The sequence below is a fragment of the Brachycentrus maculatus genome, unplaced genomic scaffold (assembly GCF_059751285.1).
Source record: "Brachycentrus maculatus isolate JH-2025_06_01 unplaced genomic scaffold, ASM5975128v1 h1tg000176l, whole genome shotgun sequence".
NCBI classification, from domain to species: domain Eukaryota; kingdom Metazoa; phylum Arthropoda; class Insecta; order Trichoptera; family Brachycentridae; genus Brachycentrus; species Brachycentrus maculatus.
Genome location: NW_028280928.1, coordinates 1,151,081 through 1,171,805, shown reverse-complemented (window position 1 = coordinate 1,171,805; position 20,725 = coordinate 1,151,081). Strand labels below are relative to the sequence as shown.

At 33.5% G+C, this 20,725-nt stretch overlaps 1 protein-coding gene across 1 annotated transcript in view; it reads right to left on the bottom strand.

The window, feature by feature from the left end:
- Myo95E (Myosin 95E) overlaps positions 1-20,442 on the bottom strand; it is a 35,468-nt gene extending 15,026 nt beyond the window's left edge. The window contains exons 1-18 of the mRNA XM_088262271.1: positions 20,264-20,442; positions 18,360-18,489; positions 17,704-17,819; positions 16,665-16,735; positions 15,893-16,068; positions 14,704-14,767; positions 13,674-13,687; positions 12,302-12,386; positions 11,783-11,916; positions 10,900-11,047; positions 10,304-10,473; positions 9,066-9,299; positions 7,970-8,103; positions 7,062-7,198; positions 5,759-5,948; positions 4,228-4,447; positions 2,712-2,861; positions 21-107 (exon numbers count right to left, since the gene is read on the bottom strand). Coding sequence (XP_088118397.1) covers positions 21-107; positions 2,712-2,861; positions 4,228-4,447; positions 5,759-5,948; positions 7,062-7,198; positions 7,970-8,103; positions 9,066-9,299; positions 10,304-10,473; positions 10,900-11,047; positions 11,783-11,916; positions 12,302-12,386; positions 13,674-13,687; positions 14,704-14,767; positions 15,893-16,068; positions 16,665-16,735; positions 17,704-17,819; positions 18,360-18,467 — 2,238 coding nt within the window. The 5' untranslated portion in view covers positions 18,468-18,489; positions 20,264-20,442. The remainder of the gene's footprint in view (positions 1-20; positions 108-2,711; positions 2,862-4,227; positions 4,448-5,758; positions 5,949-7,061; positions 7,199-7,969; positions 8,104-9,065; positions 9,300-10,303; positions 10,474-10,899; positions 11,048-11,782; positions 11,917-12,301; positions 12,387-13,673; positions 13,688-14,703; positions 14,768-15,892; positions 16,069-16,664; positions 16,736-17,703; positions 17,820-18,359; positions 18,490-20,263) is intronic.
- Between the last annotated feature and the right edge of the window lie 283 nt (positions 20,443-20,725).

Sequence of the window (20,725 nt, the reverse complement as noted above, 5' to 3'; positions counted from 1 at the left end):
ATAAAATGAAAAAATAATACCTTCCACTGGACGTAATGTCTCTGTATAGTCTGAACCGCCCAAAGCACTCTCTTCTCATGCCTCATTGACAACACTCGTTTCCTTGTCTGGTGGACAAAATTATAGCTGTGTTAGTTCCAACATTCACACAACACTGTGAGGACAGAGTATACTTCTCGGAAATTCATTACTATCATTCAAACATGATAAAAATCTAAGTTTACAAAAAAGTGGGAATAATGTGGATGGTTAATTTTTACAAAAAAATTATTTTTATTAAAAACTCGTATTTTAAACTGTGGAAAAAAAGCTATATAATTTATGAGAAATCAAATGATTTTACACATTATGTATGGGAAAATGTGTAATGGTTCTATTCTGTTGATATCAATTATTTATTTATTTATTGGACTTCTTGCACAGAACAATTGTACATTAGAGAACTAATTGCTAAAAATAAACAGTATCTTTCAACCAACCAAAATTAACTTAAAAAAAAAAACAAAAAAACAAATTTTTCTGAAAAATATGACCTTATTTAGTCATCGTTATTCTCAAATATCTTTTGGCAGCTGATGAATTTAGTATTATTATAAACATAGTTTGTAAAAATGTACATGCCATACTAATGGAAATCTCTTTATTTCAACTCAATTAAGAAATAAAGAGAATTTCTGTTTCTGTTGCAAAAATAAAAAAAATAAAACATTCACACAGTATGCAATAGAAATTTTGAAATGATGAAAATGCAGAAATATTACAAGATCATGCCTATTTTTTAATTTTTAATTTTATTAAAAAAAAAGTATTTGTGTTTTTATTATTTACAAAAATACTTTAATTTCATACTAGTATTTCTGTGAGCCTAAGCGGCTCATTATTAGAAATAGGTATTAAATTGTGGTAGAGTGGGTTCGAACCGAGAAACTCTGGCTCAAGAGTCCGCGACACTAACCACAGGGCCTCAACAAGACACCTTTGTTCTTCAAAAATTGTCAGAAAAAAAAACATACTTATAATGTGGACATGGGTTTTTTGATATCTAATTCGCATCTAGACTTATTACTAGGTGAGGGTGAAATGAAAGTAAATACAACGCACCGATCGTCTTCTCATTAATATTATTCTTTCCTCCACGTCGTGAGTTGCCTAAATTATATTGAATCACAAATAAAAACTCAAATTAAATAAACGAACAAGAAAAATAAACAGCAAACAATATAAAGAAAATGACAAAATAGGACACAGAAATATGAAATTTCTTAAATTTTCTTGACTGTTGAGATGCAGGTTCCGTTTTTTCCAATTATGTCATCATTCCAGAAGATATGATCAGGTGTTGCCCTGACAATTTGATATTCGACACTTGAAATTTGCATAATCCTTATAATGGTCCCCGTGATGGTAGTTGAAACGCCTTACAAGTGCGACTTATGACACCATGGCATAAAAATCCAAAAACGTAAACAGGACAAAATAAATTGGTCTAAAAAGAAAAGGACTTTTAATCAAAATTCTACATCTCATTCGAAAGCTAGTAAAATTATTAGCATCCTGCATTTAGAAATATTATTTAAAAATTAAATTAAAATAAACAGAAAATCAAATTGCTTGCAGATTTTAATAATACATATCGCTCACTCCTTTGAAGAACGACATAAATAAAAAAAACTTGATTTTTCAGGTGAACGTTTTTAAAGTTAAAAAATAAAATACAATGTTTAGTAAAATAAATATCAAGCCACTTATTGAACTTTTTAATGTGCAAAAGACCTTTTTAGGTAAAACCTGAGGGTTTTTTCTCCATTTGAAAAATATTTAGTATATTTAAAAAAATAATTAAACAATACCTTTTCTTCAAAATCCAAAAACAACACTTTCTGCCTTGTAGCGGGTAAATATTAAGTTAAAAATATGCCGCTTTTGCTGGGATAAAGTATATTTTCTGGGCATTCCGAAAACATGCACAACTGATTGACGATTTTTGATTTATGACGTTTTTGAAAGGAGTGAGCGATATGTCATTATTGAATTCATAATCTTTCATTACAAAGAATACTATTAATTATTAAATGTTTTATATAAAAATTAAACACAATTTTTTATGGTTTGTTTGTGAAATGTTTGTTTTAAAGAAACGTAATGAAATGATATAAAGACTACGACAAGTAAAATAATACGGCGTTTTTATTTAAAAATCTAGAATTCATAATATAAAACATATTAGATGCTCTACAAAGTGGTATTACACAAAGTGAACGATGAATAATAAGGACAGTGTTATATTACCACACCACAAGGTAAACAATGCTATTAATACAGATATAAAATTAACTGACTTAAATTATCACATTATACACTGTGTAACATTCATTTTGCCCATTATCGAACATCCATATTGCCTAAATTCTCAGAGTATTTTACTTTTACATCTGAGTTGGAGCTGAAATATCTTTTGAGAACTTTATGAAGTAGAAGAGTATTCCCCTTCGATCACAGGTGAACGTATTTTGATGCATGGTCTTAAAAATCCAGTGCTTGAGTGTAATAAAATAAATATATTTTTAACATATTACTTCCAATAAAAATTACATTGAGAAATGAAACATAAAATGTATTTTGCCTATGATAGTCTAGACTAGCGATGCAAAATGGTGCTGTTTCTATTATACTATAAAATAAGTAGAAAGGGTAGAAGACATGTGTATCACCTTCCATCGCCTCCATGCTTTAGCTATGACCCTCTGGGCTCGGTGCCTCCTGGCTGCATCCTTCCTCACGCGATACCCTCTCCACACTCGCTGGATTAGTGCGGCCAACCCTTCAAGTCTAATGTTGCGCATCTCTTCCAATTCGAAAACCTGGAAAATGTTACTATGTTAAATGTTAAAATGTTAAATGTTTAAATCACTTATAATATTTATATGCATATAGTGATATTTTATTTGATATTTGCATATAAAGGTAAACTATAGAAATGATATTCAAGCACAACGTTAAAAAATAAATTGTTAAAATTATTTATGGTTAACTTCACCAAATATGTACATAGAAGATCAACAGTATTTGTTTTGATTCTCCTGAGAATCGAATCTGGAACATCATGCACGGTGGCCAAATGCACTAACCACTAGACTACGAAGACTAATAAAATTGTCTGTATGGTGATGATTTTTTATTATAAACAAGTTGTAATATTTGATATATGTATTAATATCTAAGTGAATGTAAATGATAACATTCTTCTTCTAACCCTTATTCATATTCAATGGTGCATAGGGATAATATTGACACAGTGTTATCTTGATCGTTACTTATATAAAGGCAAAGGCACTGCACTTCAGGCACCAATCCAGGGCAATATTAAATAAATATAGTGTAAAATCACTAATACTTATTTTCACCCCCCCCTGGGAATCGAGCCTGGGACTCCCAGAACGGTAGCTAAACACGCTGACCATTACACCACGGAGGCGGATAACATTAATGAGCATTGCATTGCATGATATCTTCATAAATATGTTCTTATTTTATAATAAATTCTTGACTTATTAATGAAAATTTTTACTAACAAATACGTTTGTAGAGGTCCTCACCAAAACGTTACATTTCCATTATAAATGATTTTAAGTAATCAGGAATTGTAGCTTGTAAAATTGTTACATTTTGGTGCGATTTATTGATTTCATATTGGTTTAGCACAGGATTGGTCTCGTTTTGTCGCAGCTTTAATTAAGATTTTAATAAAATACAGTAAACAGAACAGATTTGCATTTAAAGGATTTTTTTGTGCAACATTGCAAATGTAACATTTTGGTGAGGATCTCCACATTTGTAAAACAATATTTTTTCTTAAGTTATTGATGTGTTACTACCATCTCCGATGACTTTCAAAAAAACATCTGAAACATTACCATCTATACATTTTGACTACTTATCATGATCATATAGGTAATTTATTATAACTGCAGACAGTTGGTAGAATTCCATATTGAATTGTTGGGTAATATATCCAAAATAAAACAAGGTTTGTTGGATTGAATTCTAAATTTATTTATGTATATGTTAATATGTGACGTGTTTCGTCTTCTTAGGACATTATCAAACACGGACTAAAAATATTTTCAAAATGTCCTTATATACTAACAATAATTGCTATTATTAATGCTTGTTTTATTTTGGATATATTACCCAACAATTCATATAAAGTAAGTTGGGTTTGCTCACCGTCCGGGGGCTCCGTATGAAGACGCGCGTCCTACCGAGCGCGAACTCGGCGGGCGGGATGGGAAGCGCGCGCAGCAGGGCCCGGCAGGCCGGCAGCGCCCCCGCCGGGGAGGAGGGGCGCAGGTGCGCCGGCAGCAGCGGCGAGAAGCGCTCGCACAGCGTCTGGAACGCCAGCGACGCGCAGTGCCCCGACCTCCACAGCAGCACCGACTCCATCAACCTGCCATGAACGCGACAAATAATGTCATGGAGAGCAGACTTGCCACCGGGAGAATGCTCATGCTAACACATGCTTTGAGACAGAGCACTACAAGAATAGAGGGGAAAATAGAAGAGAGTAGAGGAAGAAGAAGATCGAGGAGTTATTTAGAGTAGTTAAAAGAGAAGGTTTTTGAAGGTTAACATTTGAAAAACTTGACTTAAGTAGAGTTTAGTGGAAGGTGCTGCACAGACATGAGCTTTAATAATATTGAATTCCTCTTTATTGTACTCCTTTCTCAAACCATTATCTATTTACAACATTTTAAATGTGTCCAAACTGGTCAAATTTTAAGTTTACATAAAAATAATAATGAAAATGATATTTTCTGGCATTTCTGTGTGTGAATAATCCAGGATTTAGATCTCACATACTAACAAAAGAGTTTCTGCTTAGTAAAAAGCTTCTTTTCATGTCACCAATAGACGTCTCTAGTGAAGTTCTAGTGATTCAAGAAAAAGTTTCGAAATTGGTTCAAATATATAGAACTTCCAAGAATTTGAATATCGTGGTTGTCAATAATGGGTAGAATTGGTGAATGTTACGCGTGTGTAAAGTGATCACTTAAACCACCTATGACAGTCGTCAGCCCCGTAAATGCCCAGATTTTTACTTTTGGTACAATGCGAGAGATGTCAAAAAACATTGAACATATCAGAATAGGGTTTGCGGTTACTTATGATTAGTATACTGAGGGTTGGTTGGCAGACTTCTTCTTCATGAGCCCTCTGACCTCCACTGCTGGATATAGGCCTCCTCCCCTTATTTCCAATTCCTCCGGTTGGTTGCTGCTTGCAGCGAGTTTCTACCTCCCACAGCGACTATGTCGTCAGACCACCTCTTTTAGGGTCTTCCCACACCTCTTTTGTTCTCCCAAGATCTCCATCGTAAAATTCTTGGGGTCCTGTCTTGCAAAATGTCCTGCCCATTGCCCATTGATGAAAAAACCGCCCGACAACAATGTGTTAATAAGGTATTGAAAGCTTTCCCACCGCATGCCCAGATCTGATAGAGAAGCATCTAGGCTTCCTGACAGATCTGCTCTTGCTAAGCAATCTTTTTTTTTTTTTTAACTAAGTTGCGAAATTTATTGAAAATGTGAAACAATATAAAATTGTATCCCGATTTTACTGTCAATTTACATCTAAAAGCTTTCAATATACCTGTTACTGCCAATCTAAATAAATACAATATTGTAAGTCCATCGCCAAATTTTCTAGAAGTACCCCAGTGAAGGCAGTGAAAGGGATATGTTAATTAGGTAGTTGTTACCCGTTGTATCTGACTTGGTGCTGCACTAGGGCGGTCTCGAAGAGGCGCGGGCGCATGAGGTCGTTGGGGCGCAGGCAGCGCACGTGGTGCAGGCGGCGGGTGGACAGCGCGGCGGTGAGCGCGCCCAGGGCCACCCGTTGCTGCGCCCCCAGGGGGCTGGGGCGCCGGGACACTCCGCGGGATGGGTTGCCTGAACATGCAATGAGGTTACTAGTAGTGTTTTCAATTTTGATAAAAAAATTTAAAATCCAGGTTTCTTGTATAATGAAGAAAAAAAATCTGTTAACTTAATAATAGTAAATAAAGGGATGCTTTTTCTTGACCATCCCGGATAATAAGAGTCTACTGTAGAACGAGTATGACGTACGAGGTCACCAATATATCTCCATTTCACTTTGTTTCATTGTATTTATTCAATTGTTTGAGAGCTGTACCAAGTTCGACTAGTTAAATTTGGTCTTGGTTCCAAATTAAGGAATTTAATTAGTATTCAGTGTATTAGATAAAATTGTCCACCTTCGTAGTGTAATGGTCAGCACGCTCGGCTACCGTTCTGAAGGTCCCGGGTTCGATTCCCAGGGGGGTCAAATAAATATTAGTGATTTTTTCACTTTAATATTTATTCAATATTACCCTGAACTGGTACCTGAAGCTGAGGTCTGATCATCTTTCCTTCATGTGTTAAGGATCAAGATAACACTGTGTTTATATGAAGCAGTGCCCTATGCACCATTGGGGTGCGGATAAGGGTTAGAGAGAGAGAAAGAGAGAGAGAGAGAATATTAGATAAATAACCTATTCCTCGGGTTAATGTTCATAAAATTTTTGAAAACCCAGGACATATTTGGACTATAAGGGCATGTCAACCACAGAGATACATGAATATGACATTGAAGTTATTTGGACATATCTTGAGTTTACCTGGATATATTTTTAAAGTTACTTGACTACTTGAATTTACAATTGGGCTTATAAGGATATATCATCGAGATTGGTTACAGAAGATATACCATTGGGGTTATATGGATGTGTTATCAGAGTTACCTAGACATTGGGCTTATCTGGAGATATCATTGGGATTACTTGGACATATCATTAGGTTTACCTGGACATAACATTGCATTTACCTGGACATATCATCGGGTTTACCTGGAGATATCATTGCATTTACCTGGACAAATCATTGGGTTTACCTGGACATGTCATTGGGTTTACCTGGACATATCATTAGGGTTACCTGGATATGTCATCAGGGTTACCTGAAAGCATTTACACCACTTTTACAAAACACATGAACACTTACCTTCAGGGAACAAGTCTTTACAGAGAGGATGGCGAGATTGGAACATGACACTCGTTAGAGCTCGGGGAAGAATATCCGAGTTCTTTTCAACAAAATCGGTTGCATCATAAGTAACAGTGCCCGCATAGTGACGCAATCTGAAAACAGGAAAAACAATGTGCATAAAATATAGATTGCCTTTGTTGTTTCAATTTTAACTATTGTCCATTATGTAATACTTGAAGGAAAATAAATTACATGAAAGAAATATAATTGCAGCTAAAGGTTGTTAATTTTAAACTCACGGGACAAAAATTAAACAAAATTAATAAGCATTAACACATTTCCATAGTAATGGCGTAGTTTCCAAGATAATTTGTATTTTTTGTTGATAAAATAACAAAATGGCAGTTTATATAAATTAAATTTGTTGAAAAAACATTAAAATGGTATTAAAAATAAATAAAAAAAATCTGGTAATTTTAATTAAAGTATACAAGTTAATCAATTTTTAAAATATGAAAATCATCTTAAAAAATTGAAATATCCAGAATGATACTTAAATTAGAAACAACAAAAATCTTTAAAATAAATATCAGTGTAATATCGTGAACAAAATTTCACACTCAAGTAATCGGGTTAATTTATCAATTATTTGTTTTTAGTTTTCAATGTGAATATTTATGAAAACTTTGTGAAAATACATTTTTAGTTTATTGAATAATCACATTAAAAACTGTGATAAAATAAATAAAAGAATTTTGGAAAAAATCTAAACGTTCAATATGTATATATTTTCAATTATGGGTACCTGCAACTAAATGATTAGTAACAGCTAATATCGTTAGTTACGACAGAAGGGTAAGGTTGTAATTCCAGGTAGATAAGTAAAAAAAATTGTAGTCAAGGGACAATACACAAAATCTTACTGGAATTGCGAAGGGGGCTGTAGCACCAGATGAGAGTGGCCGGCCCAACATTGCTGCAGGCGGGTGAGGAGTTGGGAGGCGCCCCCTTCGGCCACATGGGGCTCTTCCAATAGCGACAGTAGCCCGTGAGTGTTCTGTAACAGCATCATCAAAAACATCTATAAACAGGGAACAATTATGTCTGTGGTGCGGGACTAATTTTTTTAAAATTACTGTATGATAAATCGCCACTTAATTTTCTTCGAACCCAAGTACCATTTGATATAATTGAATTTTTTGCTTATAATACTGATTTTGTATTGAAAAAATCAGTTTTTCTTCTAAATATATACATGGTTATGAAAAGAAAAAAGTTATTGAGAGGTAAGGAGTTAGTATTTTAAAAAACGTCAAATTTCAATTAATATTCTAAAAGAATATTCGCGCGCGGCTCTTAGTGCAGCCGTTTGCGTTCCGTATTTGATCAACTGAGATCTCGGCCTTAATATTGGAATTAGAACCATAATTAAGAAATAAATCATGTGAGATCATTAACACACTAAGGATGGGAAAGGTATTTCTACCCGTTGGGTCGATTGATGCTTAAAGACGGGAAGGGTATTTTTCCTTCTGCGCCGGACTCATTTTAAAGTCAGAAAAGAAGGAATTATTTAAAGTTTTTATATGAATATGTATTATGTACCAATCTTTCTTTAGGTCTAAACTATATGTACAAAATTATCAAATCCCGTCGTCAGCGGTTTGCAGGTGTAAAAAAACACCCGTTTGAAATGTGTTAATATTGGCATTCTAATAATGAGCTGGAACCATAATTTATTTAATCATATCAGCTCATTAAAATATTTATGGCAGATGACTCCCAACCCCATGGTAGACGACTCCCAGGCAGACCACGAGAGAGATAGCTGGGAATCGACATCGCAGGAGGCTAATCCCTCTTAAAAACAGGCCGTAGGCTTACAATAAGAAGAAGAAAATATTTATTTTCTTCACATCAGTTTTCGCAACATGAGTAACCCATACAGAGGCAAAGATTCACAGATGAATCAATAGGATGAATCATTGAAAGGAATTAAACAAATCATAGACTATATACCGAATGGATGAGTTGGCATATAGGTTCATTATCGAAGTAGGGTATCCTCTGCCAGTCCAGCCCTTCCCGCACATACTCGTCCTGCTGCGTGGCCAGCGTGGCGGCCTGAATGGTGCGGTGCACTATCTCGCTGCTATAGTTGATGAGCAGCGTCTCCAGCCCGTTGGAGTTCAGAACCTCGAACCCGTATAGATCCAAGATGCTCAGGGAACTGCGCTTACTGCAGTCTGTCACCTGAGGAAAAATACATACATTACAGTCCGGATAATCCAAACTAATTGGCAACATTTTGAGCGTGTCCATATACTTATTTGGAAACCTGGATTATCTCCAATTATAGGAGTTATTTATCATATTATGAAGAAGAATAGGGATGTCTGGGCATTTATGGGGCTCATGACCGTCAAAGACTGGTTTAAGTGATCACTTTACACACATATAACATTCACAAATTAATTTTATTGGTGAATGGTACATGTGTGTTAAGCGATCACTTAAACCAGCCTATGATGGTCGTAAGCCCTGTAAATGCCCAGACTTCCGTATTCTTCTTCATCTATATTGAGATGTCAAATTTTTTTGTGAATGTTACCACTTAGTTCTGTAAATGCTCAGAATTCCATATTCTTCTTCATCTATGTTGAGATGTCAAAAAATAACTCCTAATTGGAGATAATCCAGATTTGTGAACACAAAGTTGTGTACTTGGTCACACTCAAAATGCAGACTACTTACAGTGAATCTACAGTTATTTTACCTCTAGTTGTTATGTTGACTAACTAAATATAAATCAGAGGTAAAATAAGTATGAACATAAATAAAATAAATATGTATAAATAAATAGTATAGTATAGTATAAATATAGTATAGTATAAATATGTATAAAGTAAAATAAATATGTAATATAGTATGAAATAAATATTCTACTTCCCTGCTAAATCGATTATTTTATGTCGCACCCTTTTTTTAAAAATCTCTGAATGTTTTTTAATAGTTTTATAACATAAATATGAAATTGTTTAATTGGCTTTTAACGTAACTATTTTTGTTAATGTAATGTAATGTTTAGTATTGTTAATGTAACTATTGTTTATTATATCATTTTTTTTATATGTAAGCTGTACAATTCCCGAATAAATAAAATAAAAATAACATAAATAAAAAAAAATAATATAAATAAATCAGAGGTAAAATAAATATGAACGGACAGTAAATGTCGCATTTGGCTAGCGTATTACCTTGATGGCGGAGTTGACCCGGGCCACCAGCCACGTGAAGAGTCGGGAGTACAGGGACCTCGCGAGGCGGTCTCTCCGGCGGGTGGCATCTGCGGCACTAAGCTCTCCCCGCAGAGCCAGAGATAGTGACCCGCTCAGGCATCCCAGCAATGCGGCGCACTCCACCAGTTCTGCACAGTATTTTTTTAAATGGAGGATTTTCAAATAAAATTGTCTTTGAAATTAATTTTATTTCTAAATGATGATTTTTGATCAAAAGTACTGCATCGTAAGGGTGTTGTTTTCTTTGTGTAAGGTAATGCATTGTGTTGTTGTCTTTCTGTGTCGTGGTTAGGACTAGGTTCTAGGGTTGTTATTTCCATCATTTGTTAGGATTATGATATGTTTGTGTCAAAGAAAAAAAACGCAACATGTGAAAGGGATCCGTAATAGTGTCGATGAATAATAGTTAAGTGCGACGACTGAGGATTTCTGCACAAATGTTTTTGCACTGTTCCGTGTCTGTCTGCTGTAAATTCACAATAAAATCAGGATACAATTTTGTTTTACATTTTCGCAAATTCGATATTCATTAGTAAGTAATTATAATCAGTCACCATATTCTTGGCTGATGGAGCAGCCGACCGTGCCATCAATGTTAGTGACGGGGATGAATTCTATGTTTCCAATCTTCAGCACCACCGCCACGAGCTTGAATACGTCGGTGATCTCCTCGCTGGTGAAACCCAGGGTGTCCAAGGCAGTCTGTAACAAATGGAGATAATACTGTTACTAGAAAATACACTAGATGTTTTTATTTAAGGTTTTGGACATTTATAGGTCGAGTTGTGTACTGAATACACTATGTCTTAACACACTGTTTGCGGGCGGTTTTTTCGTCAACCCCGAACCTAATTATACTCAGACAGTCTGAAACCCAACCCTCAGTATACTAATCACAAGTAACCTCAAACCCAATTCCCATTTGTACAATGTTTTTTAGCTTTTTTCGCACTCTACCAAAAGTAAGCAAACTCTCCTGCTCTCTACTAATAGTATGTAAGAGACGCTTTTAAGCGTTTCCTGCAAAAAATGTGTTAACACAACATCGATTTGGGATGTGCTTTATAAACCACTAGGGTGTAAATAGGGGTCAAACCTATTAATAGTCAAAAGTCAATAGTAGAATTTTAATCATCTAATCCCCAACTATTCGAATCGCTGATTATCCAGTCGTTTTTAGAATTTCAGAAATAAAAATTAAGATGTATGGAACGTCAAGGTGCTGTTTCGAACTGCCCAAAATAGGGACACTTTCTCACAAGTAATAGTCAACGTTGGGGGGACCCGATAAGACATGTAGAGAATAAAGAAGAATTGAAGTTTTAATGTAGTTGTATTCATGTATTGGATTCATACAGTGTAATCCAGATTATAAAAATTACATACATTACAAATATAGTGTTATATTTTGGCGATATAATGGGTGCCTAGCATTACCTTGGTGAATGCAAAGTGCGGCTTGTCCTCGGTGGTGTGGCGGGGGGCAGAGGGGGGAGGAGGGGGCGCTCCGGGGGCCCGAGGCCTGCGTAGCACCCGGTAGGCCTCCACACTACGCTGTAGCTTCAGGCATTCTGAAATAAGTAAATGGCCATACTGGCTTTGTAGCCTTATTTTGTTTTTCTAAATGACGTCAAATAACCTGTACACTAGCGAATTCTATTCAGAGAGCTGACTCAGAACACTGCCAGCTCCAATATCACCGATCTTTTGTTGAACATTTGACATATTGCAATATTTGGGATATATTTTCTTTGTGTAAATTGACAATAAAATTTACTTGAAATACTTTAAACTAGTTAATTGATTCGGCTGTCACCTTGTGGTAATATCCTTGATATAATTATTTTTTTAATTGATTGACTGCGCTAATGCATAACTGCAAAAATCTATGGGTAAGTGGAGGGATAGTGAACTCATATTGTGGATTTTAGTAAATAAAATAATTGTATAACTTACTGAGTAAATGTACATCAGCACCTGCTAACAGCTGGTAAAATACATGGAAATTTCTGTCTCCTTGTTGTAAATTAGTCACACGAGTCTGGAAAGAGATCAAAATTTTTGATACACAATGAAGGATATGCTACAAAAATAATGAAACAAGAACTCACTTCATATAACCCATATATTTAGATTTGTGGTATATTTTGCATTTTTGAACACAAATTAATGTTGGTAAATTTCTTTCAATAACATATATTCTTACATTTTCTTATGTTCAATGAGTTTTTTTGTTTATTAAATATTCATGTTGTTTAAATATTCATTTTTATTTAAAATAGGTCAAGTATTTGTTTAAATGTATACACTTTTTTTTTATTAACACATTGTGTACGGTGTGCACATATTTGTGCGTTTCAGAAACCTTGTGTGGTGGCGGGGTGCACATTTTTGTGCATTTCGGCTACCTTCAATTTAGTATACAAAAAACACGTCATAAACCTCTAATCTCTTGGCCTTTTTGCTTTTGTTGTGTAGTGGATAGATGTCGTTGTAATATAAAAAATAATACTGATATTTACTGGTTCAAAACATGGCTAATGGTCGTAATCTGTTTTGAAGGAAATGTTACAAATTAACTTTAAACATGGATACAGACGGTGCGTTTTTTTCTTTGTCCTAAAATGAAATAAAATACAAAGATCATTGTCCTTTACTTAAGTCGGCAGTTGGTACTTACAAAGCAATAAACGCGTGTGGGGAAAGCCCATAAATCATTTTTTATTCGCAGATTTTGAGTTTTCGGCGGTTGTTAAACTGTGTTGTTATTTTCTAATATTTTATTAGTGTTTTTAACATTTTTTTACTTTTGTGATTTGTGGACTAACATGATTTTATTTTGAGACGTTAGAGACCATTTAACCGTTTTTGTATTGTTTTCGAGTTCAACCTCAAGTTCAAAATATGAAGTTCACTGACATATTTTATATTTCCGGACAGTTGTGTAATGTCGCCCGCCTCAAGATACAGTTTTATCAAAACATTGCCGTAACTAATGTGTTAAATAAGTGAAATATTTGTGTTTTTTTTATACATATTTACAAAAATACTTCAATTTAATACTATTTCTGTGAGCCTAAGTGGCTCATCATTAGAAATAGGTATCAAATTGTCATAGAGTGGGTTCGAACCAAGAAACTCAGCACCACTGAGTCTTCAACACTAACCACGGGACCACAACCCGATACTTAATTTAATTTACCATAATTTAACAATGTTTAAAGTCTCTATGACTTGATTGGAGAAGGAAAATAAACAATAAGGAAGAATTAAAAAAAATATATGTCACAATACTTGACCAAATGGGAAAAAATCTACCTAGACTTACCTTTTCTAAGAGATCTGAATTGCATGAAAATTATAAATAAAATTCAATCAGTATTTCAGTTATGACATTAATTTTATAACAAGTAACATTATTTCACCCATCATATAAGTTTCAATCTATGCGTGGTAAAAACCAAGATAAAATAAAACTCAATGTGAATTGCATAAATTTATAATAGAAATTATCTGGAAATCACAGATAATTTTTTTTTAAAGAAAAGTATTGTTATTTTTTGGTGATTGTGGCCTAAATTTTTAGAAAGGGAGTCATATAAAAGTTTGCTAATGACATATCGCTCACTCCTTTCAAGAACGTCATAAATCAAAAAACTTGATTTTTCAGGAGAACGTTTTTAATGTTTAAAAATATAATACAATGTATTAAAAATAAATATCAAGCCACATTTTGAACTTTTTACTGTGCAACAGATCTTTTAAGGTAAAACTTGAAGTTTTTTTCTCCATTTGAAAAATATTTAGTGTATTTAAAAAAAATAATTAAACAATACCTTTTCTTCAAAATGCAAAAATAACACTTTCTACCCTGTATGTAGCGGGTAAATATTAAGTTAAAAATATGCCTCTTTTGCTGAGATATAGTACATTTTCTGGGCATTCCGAAAACATGCACAACTGAAAATTGACGATTTTTGATTTATTACGTTCTTGAAAGGAGTGAGCGATATGTCAAACATGTTTTAGTTACTTTTTACTTATTTTTAACTAAAAATTGCATTAAATTGTTTTTTTTTTTTAAAAACCAGTTTCAAAAATACAAAGATACTAATTGTAGCGAATAATTGTGAAATGTTAAAATGGATATTAATATTAAATTATCAATATTAGCAGAAGGTATCAGAATTACTGAAAATTTCATCATTTTTTTTTAGACGACTAGTTTTTGTATTTTCGCACAATGTTCACATTTCATTTAAAACAAATTGATAAAAAATTCCTCAAAATAATATAGATAAATTTATATAAAATAAGTGTGTGAATAACATAATTATTATATATTCATTTATACTTACAGTGTGTAATGTGACCTCCGATTGGATCTCCTTTGTAATCAAATTCTATATCCAGATATTTACCCTAGAAAAAAAAAAATAAACAGGAGTTTTGTTTTAAGTTGTATTTTAAATATAAAAATATAAAAACAAACATTGGATTTAACACGAGAGATGGGTCAGAGTCAACAGATGGCAGAACTGAAGTGTGTTTCTAAAATGTGAAACCAGGCTTTAGTTATATACGCGGCCGTTCATGTACTCTTTGAGGAAAGTTTTGTTTAGACAATTATGTATGGCCACACTTCCGGACAGGTAAAACCAGCTAATAACAGGCCGTAAACTCTGTAAATACTCAGATTTACTCAGAGATATCCCCAAATCAATTGAGATATTCATCAAAAAGAGGTGGAAACCCTTGAAATTTAAATAAACTTTGATTTTCAAGTTTCATCATTTGACAAAATCATATATCACTAATAATTTATGCAGTTTGCATCAAAGGAGATATTGCGAAAGACCATTCTTCTTCTCTAGCTTTCTGTTCTCCACTGCTGGATATAGATAGGCCTCTTCCGTATCTTTCCATACATACACTTTGTGATTTTCCTTCAGTCGGTTGCTATTTGCAGACAGTTTCTACCCCCCACAGCGGCTATATCGTCAGACATCTTTTTTGGGGTCTTCCGACGCCTCTTTTATTTTCTCAAGGTCGCCATCTCAAAATTTATGTGGTCCATCTTGTGGGGTCTTATCTTGCAATATTTTGATAATTAAACTGATTTATAAAACACTCTCCTTACCATCCATTGTTTACTTTGTGTAATACCACTTTTTTAAAACGCTTATTTGTGACTACCGGTTTAGGAAAATTATTCCATCATTAAAATTAAAATTAAATTATTATATTAAAATTAAATTATTACAATTTGACATTTGTATAAAAACATTTTATTTTGAAAGAGAGAAAGACGACAAATGAATCAAAATAAAAAAAATCGTAATAATTTAATTTTAATTTAAATATTTTTTATGTAATATTTTTTTTAAATTTTAATGATGGAATAATTTTCCGAAACCGGTAGTCAAAAATAAGTGTTTTAAAAAAGTGGTATTACACAAAGTAAACAGTGGATGGTAAGGAGAGTGTTTTATTACCATACCACTAAGTTGTCAATGCTTTTAATATACAAAACTGATTTATGCTTACAAATCTGCTAGCATTGTCATTTCTTAGAGTCTTGGCGTTCCCGAAGGCCTCCAATAGTGTCCCCGCTTGTGTAAGTTTCTCTCGGGGACCTGCCGCGGCGCCCCCTCCACCCCCCGCCAACACGACACATTGCAGAGATATCCGCGCCGCTTCTGTTTTCCCAGAACCACTCTCCCCTGAAAAAAAAATTGCAGTTTACTATTTGATTATTGTTAGATCACTGGACAGCTTTTGACTCCAGTAGTCATTTAGTTGTAAAAACGTATGTATGAATTTCTAAGGAAGATCATCAAAGGACATCTAAGTAAACGAGATATATAGATATGCCAGGAAAGGTGGATTACTTATAAATAAATAATAAAACTATTTTTGCAACACTAAAATTTTAGTAAATTTTGCCAGTAAGTTCTTACTTAAGAAGTAACTTTCAAATTCAAGTACCCTTTAGACTTTAGGCAATTCATTTGCATGGCAACACTAAATAGGCCGGTGGAGTTTCCATTGTTAATTATTTAAGTGTTTTAAATTAGCATATCTGGCTACTTCTATGAGGAGCGTTGACTAGTAGACACCTTCACCAGGTCCCTGATTTTATGGATAGACTTCAGTAAATAATATCTGGATATATGGAGCAAAGGTTATCACTGTAAACTAGAAATATCCAAAAGAAGGTAAATATAAGGATTAATGAGAAGAATACATCTCTCCTTTGACTAGATACAGTCCATTTTCTGCTACCACATTTACTTTTTGATATAAATAAATAAAATACCTGACACGATGATGCACTGACTTTCATTTCGGTCCCTCAGCCACCGAAAGGCGGTACCAGCAACAGCATATCTGCAATGTAATATTTCAGATCAAGATGTGCCACTTCTTCTCAAGACTCTAGAGTTTGAACATTTGAGAAACATATATGTGGATATATATGTATAGAGATCAATAGGCCTGTATTAATGACCTGATATGAGAATATGGGAACAGTGCTATATGATTGTATCAAGGAAAATTTTACTTGGATAGTCAGTATTATTATCGCCCAAAGAAAATAAAACTCCAAGTTCCGAGACGGACTCCCGCAGAGGAAATATTCAACAAATTACAACTTATGACAGTCAAACAACCATATGCTAAATCAATCCTTACATATACATTTGAGAATTACTCTCACATAACACAATAAAGAACCTCCCAGCAAAGCACACAAATGATAATGGATCATTGTCAGATGGGAGGAATATCTAATTTAACATACTCAACCTATAAAAGATTGTATTAGGCTCGTTTTGTGTTTGTGACAGCCAATATAATCAATATTTTCATTCATCACTTTCATTTGGAAAATTTGCCTTCGTAAATTGCTAATGAATGACGTCACAGAAATGATGGATTTATTTTAATATTAGCAACATTACTAAATTATTGGCGGCTTTATTTGTTGATGTCTACAGTCCACCCTTGGAAGCCACCTTCATTCGACCATGTCGTATTTGATTACATGTCGTAAACAATTTTCTTTAAAATAGTTTTACAAATAAATATTGTAAAATGTGCCCTCGATATGGAAATACTTAGTGAGGGCACATTATTACAATTTGTGATTATGTGTATGATGAAATAAAAATAAATAAATAAACCAGAATACTGATTCGGCGATTCCTGAGATGGTTCACGGTTCACGAGATTCTTGCAAATTTAACTTGTAGAGCTGGAGAATTCTATAACATTATATTAGACAACGCTACAGTTCACAAATTTCATGTGTGGTTGGAAAATATTCCATCTCAAGCTGTGGACAGTACACTCACACGTGTGGAGGCAGTTGGAATGGTGCTCGGGCGATGTACGCTCTGACGAGTTCTGCCGAGTATAGTGCTAGCTGCCGGTACGGGTTCACCGATATCAGCACATTACCAATGTAGGTCTGGAGAAATAACAACATTTCAAAATTAGATTATTTTCAAAGATAAGTATATAGTTATGAAATCTTAAGGTAGATTTCGTGGGTCTACTGGCAAAAAATGTTAATTATAAAATTCCTATTTTAATAATCCCTGTTATTTAAAGCTTTTAGCCTGAGTAAAATACCCGCTATTAAAACCAAAGTTGAATTGACTTTTAAAACCACATTAATATGACATTTCAAACTAGTTAGTGTATTCTGCCAGTTTATAGAACGTTGAAAACCTTATAATATGCATCATTAAGTTAAAATTGCAGAATAAAAATCCACAACGCCAAAGGCATTATTACATATGTACAGGTAATTCTTAAATTATAAATATTACTATAAAGATGGAAATATTGATCCGGAGAAACATTCTAAGATGTTGAACTGTAATGGAATGGAATAAAACACCATTGTTAATTTGGATACCATTTGAACTAAATGTGGTCATTGTTTTTCTCAAATCGATTCCAAGTTGAATAAAGTTATTCGAAGTATAGCGGTAAAGATACTCACATAGATGATATCTCGTTTAAAGCGAATATGAATGTTGTGTATAAAGGCATCCTCAGATAAGGGACTTAATAGCACCGAATCACACTGCCCGACTTCTGGCTCCAACATAGCGAGGCACCCTGACCCATACCTGTGAACAGGCAGATCATAATATAAAAATCATTGCATTTTTATAATATCGCTCACTCCTTTCAACAACGTCACATATCAAAAAACTTGATTTTTCAGGAGATTGTTTTTAAGTTTAAAAATATAATGTAATGTATTAAAAATGAATATCAAGCCACTTATTGAACTTTTTACTATGCAACAGATCTTTTTAGGTAAAACCTGAATGTTTTTTCTCCATTTGAAAAATATTTAGTAGATTTAAAAAAATAATTAAACAATACCTTTTCTTCAAAATGCAAATACCCTGTAGCGGGTAAATATTAAGTCAAAAATATGCCGCTTTTGCTGGGATATAGTAAATTTTCTGGGCATTCCGAAAACATGCACAACTGAAAATTTACGATTTTTGATATATGACGTTGATGAATGGAGTGAGCGATATGTATTACAATTTTAGCAGATTTTTTCTGGTTATCACAATAAATAAGGTAAGGTTAGGATAGGTTCTTTGAACACGTTGTGCTTGGCAATGAAGATAGCCTGGAACGACTAGTTGTGATCAGTAGCCTGGAGTGGAAGAGAGGGAGAGGACTCACAATGTACCAATCAAGTTAAGGCAGCAGCAGGCACCTCGGTGGTTGGAGCGCTACGTGCAGCGCAGTCAAGGGATAGCTAGGGAAGGGTCATTGTTTCCACAAGGGTCACAACCGTCAGGAATAAGACGGAGAAGAAGGTTAGGTTAGGTTAACAATAAATAGTGTTAGGTTAGAATAGAGATAGTCCAAAATTTACACTTATTTTATATTTACTGAGACATCTGCATTTTTTCTTTAATGTATCTGTAGAGTGAATTTTAGATATGGAAAATCGTGGGGCTTCTATGATTTATTATTAATAAGTATGTGGATATATGAATATATTGTCATTGCGATAATTAAATTTGTAAAAAATATCACTATGGAACTTCTTACTTTTATTTTAGGTAAAAATATAACGGAATACAAAAATTGAACATAAAAAGAGGATAAGAATTAGAGGTCTAGAAGTATAAGTATAAGTAAAGTGACCAGATTTCCTGGATTTTAATTTTTCATCCTGCATTATCATGGAGAGTGTCTCACATTCGGATATGTAACCTTTTCAACATGGTCACAGGAGCATAAAGTTGTTATTTCCCAATATTCTGGGATTATTCTAGTTCCAAGCGTCTTTCCCTAGCAACCGCCAAAAATCCCAGTTCATGATTATTACTTGGTTGCTTGTATTGAAAAGCCAATTGCTTTCCTGTATTTTTATCCATGTCCCTATTTGGGTATCAACAAATCTAGTAACCCTAGGTTAAACACAAAATTTGGAGGTCCATATTTTTTAGTTAGCGTCTTAAAAACCAAAAATATCTGGGACTATTGAATAAGGTGGATAAATGAGCAAGGAAGTGTGAAAATATTTGTATAAAAAAATTAACTTTTTAAACTTATAACTTTTTAAGTATCGTATGTTTGAAATCAAAATATCACCGCATAGCATAAAATTATTTGAAAATAATTTGAAAATATCCAATTGTAACATATTTTAATTCTTACAGATATTTTCACATTATTTTTAGTGAACACATGAGTTAATCCCGCAGGACTTGGTATTGTACGAACTACATATTGCACGAAACAAAACAGTAAAATATTTTTTTCTACACAAAATATTAACAAATAACATGAGTATTGAATACGCTAAACTCTAAATATATTTTGGTTTGCAATAATTTAGTTCTGTGTATAAAAACCAATGATACGAACCTTATGAATTCTCATCAGGCGGGCTAAATATCCCACATATTTTATTTATATTTAACATGCCATTCTAATGTAATTTGTATACATAAATGATTTAAATTTACTGAGTTTGTCAATAAATTTTCATCCCCTCTAAAAAAATTCGCGTTTGACAGCTTCCCATAATTACGGAAAGACGTTCCGTTCGAAGCATTTTTTATGAAAATAGGGTGTTCTGAAAAGCTCTGCATTTGTGGGGTTGCTTTAAAATATTGTATGTCAAAGCTTATGTCAAAACGCACAATCTAATTTTAAAACGCTATTTTCTTTCAAAATGGGATTTACAGGGTTTAATTAAGATAAAATTTCATTTAGTATTTTATTATTATACTACTTTTTGTAAATCTAAATATTAGTTCAAATTATTTTTACTTCAAATATTTCCATTCCCTGTTTCACCATTTTCCGCAAACATAATCGAACACA